At 39.2% G+C, this 12,147-nt stretch overlaps 1 protein-coding gene across 2 annotated transcripts in view; it reads right to left on the bottom strand.

Annotated features, from left to right (window-relative positions):
- The window catches only part of INO80 (INO80 complex ATPase subunit), a 131,773-nt gene that overhangs the window by 17,986 nt on the left and 101,640 nt on the right, over positions 1-12,147 (bottom strand). For both annotated transcript variants that reach the window (XM_030842983.2, XM_030842984.2), the window contains exons 28-29: positions 8,430-8,524; positions 2,252-2,324 (exon numbers count right to left, since the gene is read on the bottom strand). In XM_030842983.2, coding sequence (XP_030698843.1) covers positions 2,252-2,324; positions 8,430-8,524 — 168 coding nt within the window. The remainder of the gene's footprint in view (positions 1-2,251; positions 2,325-8,429; positions 8,525-12,147) is intronic.

Genomic DNA, 12,147 nt, shown 5'->3' with positions numbered 1-12,147 from the left:
CTCCAATCTGTGCCCAACTTCCCCCATTGGTCACCTCTTGGTATGAGGGAAGCACCCTGGTGCGGCAGGACTACCAGTCTTCACTCCTGGGTTCACGTCCTAGCTTGATCACCACCTGCCTGGCGTTCTCACACAGGTACCTGGGCCTCTCTAAGGATAACTGTGCTTGGGATGTTGAGACAAAGGCTTCCCGGGGTCGGGGGTGGAGAGGAGGGGAAGCAGGAGACCCAGAGATAAACTCAGGCCCAGCTCCTGGGGGCTGTGCAGAGACACAGGAGAGGAATATCAACCAACCCTGGAGGGGAACAAAGGTGCCGGAGAAGAAGCTACTGCCCCCTGGGAAGCCCCTAAGAGTTTCCACCTCTCTTCCAGCCATGCCTCCAGGACACAGCAGGGCTGAACCAGTGCAAGGCTCTGGAGTATTTCCTCCCCAATCGGCTCTCTTCCTCCTCTGAGGCTCCCAATCCCCAACTCTGGCCCTTCAATTCACATCATGTGTGAATTTGTTTTCACCCGCCCTGGGAATCCAGAGCCTTCCCTGGACTCCCATCCCCAGCCTTCCCACAGCAGCAGAGCTGAGCACAGAGCCAGGCAGACAAGGCCTAGGGGAAAGGAGGGGTATTTGGGGCCCAGTATAAATAATGAAGTCCTGGACCTGGCTCTCTCATTTGGGGCTACAAGGGTCACAGGATCCCTGAGGGCTATTAATGTGCAGGCACTGGGGTCACATGTTTCTAGGTGACATTTCACAACCATGAGAGAAGGAAGGATTATTATATTTATTTTATTGAGGAGGAAACTATGGTTTAGGGCAGTCAAGCAACTGTTTCACTTTCACATAGTGAACAGCAGAGCTGGGATTCAAACCCAGGTCTCATTTCTCTAATTTGAAGAAACCCCAAAACTATGGAATCTGCCCTCTATCACCCACAAACTGACAACCAAAATAATTCATCAAAAAAAAAAGAGTATGACTAACTGGGACAGTATGCTTGAAAACTAGAGTAGAGAACCAAGGGGCAAAGAGAAAGGTTACTGATATGACACCAAGTGAGCTACCTCATCAGAGAACCCACAAGAACAACACTACCACCAATGACTGCCTTCTCTTAAGATGACTGAGGCTGATGATGTGCACATAAGATACAGAATCTACCCAGTTATGCCTCCAGCAGTCCCCAGGCCCTGGAACCGTGTCCCAGCATGGTTAATTGGCTGAAGTGGTTTAGATGCCGAGGAAGGTACAGCTGAATCCTATGGTTGATATTCTACTTGGTGATGTTACAGAATCTGTTTTTCATTCTTGAAGGCGGGCAGTTCTACAGTGTAGCAGTTAACAAGGAGAAAGAATGAACACAGCCTAGAAGTGGAACCTGAGAAACATGGGATCTAGTTCCAGCTCTACTGTTGTGAATTTATTCAAGCTTCTTCACCTTTGTACTTCATTCATTTCTCCATGACCCTCCAGAGTTTGCATCCTCCTCATATTTGTGGGGATTCTGATGCTCTGTATTTCACAGAGAGGTACCGCAACGATCACATTAAATGACATTTGCAGAATCATGCCTTCTACAAAACAATTGCCCATTTATGCATTTTTATGTGTCAGGGTTACTGATATTGTTTTTAAATATATTTGTAACCTGGGAATAAATCTGAGATACAAAAGGAATGCTCTTTTCTTCTCCCTTTCAGATGCTGAAGTATTCCTCCAAGGAGATTGGGCATAAAAGGATAGATAATTTGATGGGATGTCTTTTTATTTTATTTTTTAAATCACCAATTTCATTGCTCTCCAACCATGTTTATACGTTCGGGATACAAAAATATGAGTTTTTCCTATGATGGAATAATGCATAAGAGTAATAAAACAACTTTTTGATTTGTTCACTTATAGCTCCTAAAACAAACACATCTGGTTAGTTGAGTTGACTGGGTTTTTTTTTCCAGTTTGTTTATTCACTGACATATTCCAAGTGTTTAAAACACTATCAGACACATAGGAGGCATTTACTAAATATGTGTTGAATAAATGTGTAAGAAACTTAGAATAAGAGAAGGGAGAGAAAAGCCCAAAAGGAAAGCTGAAATGTTCCAGTTCCAGGCAAAGTGCCACTATTGTCTTTTAACACAACAAGAGACAAAGAAATAAAAAGTCTGTGACATATAATAAAGGATAAGGCCAACCGAACAACATATTTATAGTAGGAAAACCACATATCCAGTGTATTTTTGTGCTCTTGTTACTTACTGTATCTGCCGCAGTCAGATTGATACCCAGTCCTCCAGCTCGTGTACTTAGCAGGAACACAAAAATGTCATTCCTGCAGAAGAGGGAGGGATATTTTAAGAGGAAAAAATGAAAAAGAAAAATGGCATGTGGCAAAAGAGAGGGATCTCCGGACGAAGAACAGTGTCTAGGCCTAGAAAGAGTTTTGGTGGTTACCCAGACCTGATCCAGGTTTCTCTGACACACTGTACAAAGGTGCTCTGTTGCTAAAATCAAACCATGGCAGTCACCTTCCAATTTGCAGATAAACTTTTGCTGCCCACTAATATTGACTGATAGGCAATATAATTATAAACATTTGGCAAATGTAACAGAAAAATATGCTATGGAAGTAGAGACCTCTCTTTCTGTAACAGTCATATTTTTAGCAAGTCAAACTATTCCCAGTTCATACAGAGGGGACAAATAAGTCAGTATCTCCTGGTGTTTCCCCAAAGAATCATGACTTCCAACAATCTGGGAACTAATGATTTTAACTCCAAAGCACTAAAATTCATATGAAGAAAGTTAGTCCCAGAAAAATGACCCGAGGTCAGGATTAAGACTCAGATTATGACTTCTAAGTATTACGTTGAAGTTAGGATCAATCCATGAAGACAGGCTGAAATTAAAGTACTTTTTGACAAATGCCAACATAATCCTTAACAGAAACAAGACAGTTTTCTCATTTTCCCTCTACATCCTACATCCTATTAAAGAAACCCAGAATTACAAATAAATCAGTAGGTGCCACTGTCATTCATTCAGGCAGCAAATATTCACTGAATATCTTCTAGGAACAAGGGCCATGCCAGATCACAAAGAGCAGTCTTCGACTGTAAGATTTATCTATGTATACACATACAACTAGGGGCTCGGTTTGAGCCCAGTTCCTGCAGATAACATAAATATATTTCAAGACTATCTTGCATTTTCATGTTCCTGCCACCTGAGGTTATTTTCCAGAACACTTCTAAGGGAAAGGGACTACCTTATACTGGTAAACAAACTTTACAGCCCTCTAAATCAAGCTGCTCACCCCCTTTCTCTATGACTATAATGAGGAATAAAAGTAGAAATTCATTTATATCAGTGTTATTCAAATTGCAGGTCACACCTATCATTGGTCAGGTCACCCCTATCATTGGTCATGAAATCAGTTTGGTGAGCCTGGACCACATAAATTAAAGAAAGAAATAGAACAGATTAGAAAATATTATAATACAACAAAGGTCATAAGGATAAGTACTGTTTTGTGATTTCAGATATGGTAGATATGTATTAAATCCCAACGTAAGATGAATTTTATTCTGTGGGTTCCAGTTTAAAAAAAAATAAAGAAAAAAGAAACACACTGGCATCAGGATGCTCTCATCCCTTGATGCTGTTCTTCCTTGGTAAAGTCACTTGGCTGCTAAAGGTCTGTTTCCTGTGCTATAAAATGAGGATGCTCTGAATATAGTTGAAGTGACTAAATGATGACATATCAATGTCAAACATGAATACCAGTGAAGGAACTATTCTGAAATAAGTATCCTGGTTAATCCCTAAGCTGGGTAGGTCCTAGTAGAAATCTGTCCATTAATTTGCTTTCAATTAAACACAGCTTTCCTAGAGGCAGACATGGATAACAGATCATGTTTGGAGGCTTCTTGTAGGGCATAATTCCAAAAGTATTGTACTCTCATGAAAGTTCTGCTCGTTTATCCTTGAATTTTATCATAAAGTTTAATATTTCAGAATTTTATCTATAAGATGTCATCTTTCACGGTTAAATCATAAAGGGCAAACCAAAAAGTTAAAAGGCATCTGCCAGTTTACAAACACATTTTCCCATAGATATGGGATGATATAAATGGAAGCTTGATACCTCACAGCCCATGGGAGAATATTTAACCACAATAAGGTTTCAAATAAAAATTGATGTAGCCTTCCAGGGCCATACTAATCTCTATAGAATAATCCTTCCCACTCTGGCCTTAGGAAGATTGCTCAGTCCCATACATCTCTCTTTCCTGCTCTGTGGACACAGAGGCAGGGGTCAGAGGCTTTTCTCCGATATCTGTGTAAGAGCTGATGGAGTCACCCGATGCCTAGGACGTCTTGTTGGTGTGGGGATGGGGGAACAGGGATGGCACAGGGAGGGAGACAGAAGGCAGCTGGGATCTATAGTAAAACAGTAGAGGCAAAAAGATGGGTCATTTCCATAGTCTGGACAGTCAGAGAGGTAAGTCCCCAGATGTGGTAATCATTCACAAACAAGGACTATATACAGAAAAAAACACTAGAGAAAGGAATATAGATAAAAATAAATTAGAAGCAAAACTTAGAAACATTAACAGTGGAAAATGTTTTTTTGGGGATATTAACGATTTATTGAGAAGATGCTTTTAATGATGAGGTAGATGGTAAGTAGCAACGTTTGGCTGCATTCAGTGTAATTTCATCATACTGTAATGGAAAAATAAGGATTTTGGGAACCCTGGGTGATTAAAAATCAAGGAAATTAGTGTCCATCCTGGATCACACTGTTGGATCATATGTAAACAAAAACACATCTAAACTGAACTGTTGAGAAGTTCCTTTCTACTTAATAAATCTAGTATTGATAATGTGAATTAATGTTTTGGGAGCTGACTAAAAGGAAGAAAACAGAATCCCAGAAGGCAACATGATGGTCTGGGTGCCCTCTAGGGGCTATAAAGGAATCTCAATTCAGGGTCTCTATTGGAAGGGGCCATAGAGACCAGGTTTCAGGGGGGTCTGTGAAGGAGCCTATGAAATCATGTAGCAAAGACATGCCTAAGTCTCACTCTTACTCTTCTTTAGTTAATGGCCCCTGAGGCTACTATGCAACAAAATACTCAAATAGTGCTAGGTACCTAGCTGACTGCAGTGAAGACTTGCTGGATGACTGAAAAAGAGCCAGAATTAAAGATACTGGAGCTTTATACTCTCACCAAGAAGGAAAAATCCACACTACACTCATTTTTTCTCATGTTTTCCAAATGGTCACCCGAGTAATCAGATAATCAGGGAGATCCATTTGGCAAACGTCATGGGGTAGGAGGAAGGGAAGCAAAGGCCAAGGCAACCCAGAGCAAAGACCTTGTGAATGGCTTCTAGGATCACGCACTGGTCACGTGTCCTGAATGTTGCCCAGTCAGGACATCCTGGCCAAACAGTCTTTAGTCTCAGTCAGACTCTTTCCTGGAAGGATCCCTCATAAATAAATCTTGTATAAAGGGAATGTAAATGGCTTTTTATAGGAGTTCTTGTTTACTCTGGCTGACCTTTGAGCCACAGGGCTTTCCAGTTGAAACTACAATTTTTTCTTTTGATGTCTTTTCATTAATAATAATGAAAATATTTGGCAAGTCATGCTTTTTTGTTTTCAAAAATACCTGTCTTTTTCTCTATATTGGGCTACTGTTGCCATTCAAATTTGTAAATTTAGATACCATTTGGAGGGACCTGCCTGACAAGCTCCTAATCAGCATAGGCACAGTTCAGATTCTACACGTGAGAGGTAGGAGATTATTTCCTAGCCACAATCCTAACTCTACCATCTAGCTCATGTGTAGGAAGGGAAGAAGACTTTAGTCTGTTTTTTCATTTTACCTAATATTAGATGCAGATGCAGGTGTTAAAATGATTGTTACTCAGTATCTAAATAAAACTCATTGCTCCCTAAGTAATTCTTAGAAGTTATAGAATTTGGATGCTCAAGTAAGGTTTTCCAGGAAAGCAAAGAAACAAGATATTTACTAAGCAGATCTAGTATAATTTAATGGTGAAAATACCCTTCTTTTAAAGCTAAGCTTTTCAAGACTAATGTGTACTACTGTGATTGCCCAAGTAATCACAAGTTAAATAAGAGATTTTAGAAGTAGTAGATTAGATACATCTACTGATTTTTTCCACTAAAAGGTCACTGTAAAATGTGGTGAGCCCTGGATCTCACAGTCCAGTTTTCTGGGAATTGCTTCACCTAGAAGAAAAATTGTAGCTCTACAACTCAGAAGCCAAAACTGTTAGAAGTCAACATAATACAGCTCTGACTGGACTCTAAACCAGTAGAATTTTCTACAAAGCAATATGACAATATACAGTCTTAAACATTCATATTCCTTTACTCAATAATCTCTCTTGTTTGGATCTATATTAAGAAAATAATCTAAAATGATGACAAAGCTTTGTAAAAAAGATACTCAAGATTTTAACAACAGAAAGGTGGTATATCCAATGTAATGGAATATTGATCATTAAAAATAATGATTACAATGACTTTTTTAATGATATGTGAAGACCTTTATGATATACTGTTAAGTTGAAGAAATGAGGATACAGTCATCTCTACAATATGGTATCAACATATAAATCTAACTACATACACACATCAAAGACAAGAGGAATAAACCAAAATGTTAACAGTGATGGGATTGTGGGTGATTTTTACTTTCTTCATCAAATATTTCTCTAATTTTCCTCAACAGGCATTTTATATAATATACAATGGCCCCAACTGTTACTGGAAAAAAAAATTAGCTTTGCTATAAATGAGATTCTCAAATGTACAATATCAAACATATTAGTGGAAAAAAACACAAACAGTAATAGGCAAAAGATCTATTACTTAATGGCTTTTCTTCTAACACATAACTCATGCTGCCTCATACCAATGTGCCCAAATCACTTAAGTGCTGGCATTCCTGGAGAAAACATAGGCACCCTGGGGGAAACATACAGTCTATAGATCCTGTATGTAAGATTCTTGTCATTTGGAGCTCTGAAGGTTGGACTAGATAAGGACATAGTGAAATGTAATTCATTTGATTTCAAAATCAAGGAAAGATAAAGATCAGCTGGTAAACTTTTTTGGGGGTGGGGAGAGGTGCACACAGTATGGAGTGCTAGGAGGCACTACTATGATTATACATGTCTCACTCAAATAATTTAAGAATCGGTCGAAAGCTTCTGCTAGGTAAGAAGCTAAGTTAGGTCATCTACCACCTGCTTCAGGTAACAAACTAAAATAGGTCTAAAGTAGCTCTTCCCCTCCATTGTTGGTCAAACAGGCACCTGAATGCAGAAGTAGTTTCAACCTAGGAGTTATTGGTCTGAGTATATACTGCAAACCAAAACATCAGGATGTATCTCCTTACCCATGCAGTGTTATAAAGGACCGTGCAATAGCAAAAATTCTCAATCAGAGGATATTCTATGTTGAACTACGGATTTGTTTTATGCTGAAGTAAAACATGCTTTAAAACTGAAATGAAAGAAACTAAAAATTGCAACCTAAATACAAATGGCTATGTGCTTAATTTTCTACCCAAGAATTCCAAAGTTAAATATTAACAGACTACACAATTAAAGACCAAAAATTCAGAATTGTTCTGACTTACAGAACATTAAGATCTTACTCTATTCCTTAGTTCTCCAGGTCTAAGGAAAATTAAGGGTGGAGTTCAGGAGACCTGTCACTAGCAGACGCCAGCTTTCTCCTTGGAGAGAGCAGTAAGCAGACCCTGCTTATTACAATGAGAACCTGCACTTGGGATAATTATGGCTCTGTAGGCCATCAGCATCCAGCAGGCAGTATTTGAAATTTCATAGGCTCATTATCAGGTGGGAGAAGTACTATAACTGAGAGCTGCCAGAGGAAGAGATTGCACACTACTGCAATCTGTCATACTGCACTGTACTACTACAATATTAGAGGGAAAGCAGGAAAAAGGAGGTATTTTTCTTTAAACTTATACAAAATGAAATGGGTAAGCAAAAACAAAGAGAAAATCAACTGTAAGTCAATACCCAGAGACAGCCATTGTTAACATTTAGGAATATAGCCTTGTGGACTTTTTTCTATGTACATATTATTCACATAAGGATCCTGGTTCATACTCAGAAATCATTTCTTTTATTGCCCAAAGAACCAGGCACTGATTTGGCACTAAAATTACCAACTATTCATTTCCTCTCTCTTTCACAGACACACAAATCTAAACCACTATAAGCAGATATAGCTACCTCATAAAATAGCAGAAATTATATCATGATTGCTTAACAATCTGAGATGTGTTGGTCTTTCTTTTAACTCACCATCTCAACTAGAGGAAAATCAAATGACCATTTTTGTAATTCCTATTAACATTACCTGGTCTGAAAATCAGCAACCATGTCCCGCCTCTCTGAGATCTTGGATGAGCCATCAAGCCTCATGTAGGTATGCTTCCTGTAAACCACATATTCCTGCCAATCAGAGTAAAAAGATATAATAAGTTTGATACAAATTACTGCATTCTAATTTCCACAAGCATCTACCCACCTCATCCATATTGGGGGCAAGTCATTCTATCCAGAATGAGGAGAAAGCAACCTCAGAAGTACAGGAATTTGACTCGTAAATGAGTTTATTGTCAGCGTGCGAAAATAGAGGGTACCCTGAAGATTACAACAACTCTCAATTTCATCTTAGAAACTAATCTTATTCCTACAGATTTCTGTAGGTTTTGTAAAAAAACAAACTGAACAAAATGAAATCTGTAAACCAAAATGGCTTTTCAGTCACTAACCAGATGTCTCTCATGGCTATGGAATAGCCAGTTTTCTTTCAGCAACACCCACCCCAGTGGGTTTCTCTCTAGCAAATTCTTGCTGACCAAAGTCCTTGAATTTACAACCTAAGCTCCCTTCTCCCAGCACAGCATACATCACTGTTAAGGGAGGCCTAAGCATCAGAATGAACAGAAGACAAGGTAACTTTCCATGGCAGAGAATGTTCTTGGCATTATCTGTAAGAGGAATTAAAACTTTTAAGAATGGAGAAGAGATTTCAAGAGATAAAATAGAGGGGATGCATCTCTATTCTTGGAAGCTGCAATTCCTCTTACAGATATGTCCAAATGAGCACTGATTTCCTTTCTTTACCCCAATTATATGGATTATGTTTCAAAAAGTCCACTTGCAGAGGGACTGTTACCAAAACCTAATACAGGGACTTCCCTGGTGGCGCAGTGGTTAAGAATCCGTCTGCCAACGCAGGGGACACGGGTTCTAGCCCCAGTCCAGGAAGATCCCACATGCCGCGGAGCAACTAAGCCCGTGTGCCACAACTACTGAGCCCACATGCCTAGTGCCTGTGCTCCACAAGAGAAGCCACGGCAATGAGAAGCCTGTGCACTGCAATGAAGAGTAGCCCCCGCTTGCTGCAACTAGAGAAAGCCCACGCGCAGCAACGAAGACCCAAGGCAACCAAAAAATAAAAAGCTAATACAGCTGCCTATTTATAAGAAACACCATGAAGCAGTTTTTTCAGTTCAAAGAAACCTTTTTCCTATTGAAAAAGACAAATCATTTCTACATTTGAGAGATGTTTCTATTAATTAATTTTCTGTGGTCGAATGTTCTTCCACTGTAGTATTCTCATTATGGACCTCTTATACCTGGCTGGGTACTTCAGCACAGAAGGTTGTTACAGTTTGGTATGACTGGTATAGTGTATGTGGCAGCACTCTTAGAGCAAGTTGATATGTGTGTGTGTGTGTGTGTGTGTGTATAGGTATGTATGTATGTGTGTGTGTGTGTGTGTGTATATATATATATATATATATTTCTTTTTCTTCCTTTTTTCACTATTTCCTTCTGTCTCCAGGTGGTTCTTTAAGGGCTTTGGTAATCACAGGGGGGGCAGAAAGTATTCAGTTAAAGCAAGCTTCACATTTAGTGGTAGAGCCCTATAATGGGAATGGGTTAATGGCAGAAGAGTAGGGGGTGTTTGGATGAGGAATTCAGGAAAGAAGATGAAAAATGACAGCATGATGATGGTCTTTAGAGGCTCACTATACCTGGGCAGCTAATCCAATCAGGAGATGTTGCCATCCAGAACAACAAAATACCTAGATTATAGAGAGACAGTCCACAGATTTGAACTTTAACCAAAAGGTGGGTTTCCTGCATAGGCACTGCACTCTTTTGCCTTTTGAACCAGAACTTCCAACTTTAGTGACAGGACTGATGAATGAACCTTCTTGTAGATCTTGCTGTTCATATCATTTATATATCAAGGTCAGAAAAACATTAGAGATATTAATCCTAGGCCATAATCAAACCAACACTGATCATAGACAACCTGTTACTGAGGCAACGGAAGTGAATCTTTCCCATTTGCTGCTTTAAGCCTTTGCTCTCTCACCCAGGGGAATAGTGGGATTTCAGAAGGCTTAGTTGAGTTTAGATCCTATTTCAGTAAATAGCTTCAAAACAACAAGTAAATGGACATGGAAACAGCAGTGAAAAGCAGAACAGAGGAATAGCTATATCCTGACAATACAGAAAAACATCTATAAGATAAAAGACTGAGCTAAAAAGGCAATTCAGTATTTCTTTCATTCAGAAATTTTGGCTACACCAAAGCTATCCTAGACATCTCTCTAGAACTCTAGGCTATTTGGGAAAGATAGTTAATTTAATCAAATGCTCATCCGGAAAGAAAAGCCTTATTTTTTCCAGTTGTTAATTTCAAGAACTGTTCCATTCTTAGTTCAGTTCTCCTATGATCCTAAAAACACCTAATGATTTAACATAAAATGTAATTCTATTTTTTAAAATAAAAAGACAAATTCTAACAACAAATGATTTGATAGTAGTCGTAGCACTTTTGAAAAGTTAGTTTAAAAATCTATTTAAAAAAATCTATCCCCACTTAACAATCTCTATATCAAAAGGTTTTCTAATGGTTTTCTAATATCCATCTTAAGAGTCTTGCTTAATATATTCTATTCAAAGCCAGCAGCTGAGACTGGTTAATTAGTAACTATTTGCTGAGTTTTGCAGTTAAATGTCTTTTATTTTTAAACAAACTTTATTTATTTATTTATTTATGACTGCGTTGAGTCTTCTTTGCTGCGCATAGGGTTTCTCTAGTTGCGGTCAGCGGAGGCTACTCTGTTGCGGTGCGCAGGCAGGCCTCTCATTGCAGTGGCTTCTCTTGCTGTGGATCACAGGCTCTAGGCTTGCGGACTCTAGAGCACAGGCTCAGTAGTTGTGCTGCATGTGCTTAATTGCTCCACAGCATGTGGGATCTTCATGGACCAGGGCTTGAACCCGTGTCCCCTGCATTGGCAGGCGGATTCTTAACCATTGCACCACCACTGAAGTCCCTTAAATGTCTTTCAAGGATGGCACAGCATTCTCATTCATCCCCCAATAGTCTGTAAGTAATTCACTCCCATGCCTGAGGACCACTGCTGGATGACTACTGCTTGCTGGATGACTTTACTGTGTTTTGTAGGAACCGTGTGATGTTAGCACTCCTGTGCATTAAGAAGGGCTTATGGTACAGAAAGGCCAACCGTTACCCAGTTCTTCCTGACACTTGGCACTCTGTAGAAACCAAGGGCATTTCTAACCCAAGTCTACTTGGGTTATTTAGGAAAAGCTCAGAAAATGATCCATCAGTATGATTAAATTTCTTGGAACCTTGTAAACCAAGAATTCCTTTCCACTTAAAGCAGCAAAGAAAAAAGAGAAACCAAATGTAGACCTTCCCCTCCCAGAAGTCTCATAATTTAGTATCCTCCCTTAATTAAATAAATATGAACACCAGTATTCTCAAGTGGATCAATAACCACTAACCAAAGCAAGCTCTAATTCTGCTTGAACTAATAAAATAAAAATTATGGCTTTTAACATTTAGGAAGTCTTTAGACCTATACAGTTCTAGTAGATACTATTTTTAAAAATTATTGAAGAAGCCAAAGGGGTTATGGACAAGATGTACTCTTGGCATCTGAGTAGTGATTTTCAGCCGGGATTAAAATTGCTGGGTCCCACCCCAGGAATTCTGACTCTGTAGGTCTGGGTTAGGGCCTAGA

This window comes from Globicephala melas, chromosome 2 (genome assembly GCF_963455315.2).
Source record: "Globicephala melas chromosome 2, mGloMel1.2, whole genome shotgun sequence".
In the NCBI taxonomy this organism is placed as follows: Eukaryota; Metazoa; Chordata; class Mammalia; order Artiodactyla; family Delphinidae; genus Globicephala; species Globicephala melas.
This window is presented reverse-complemented; position numbering and strand designations above follow the sequence as displayed.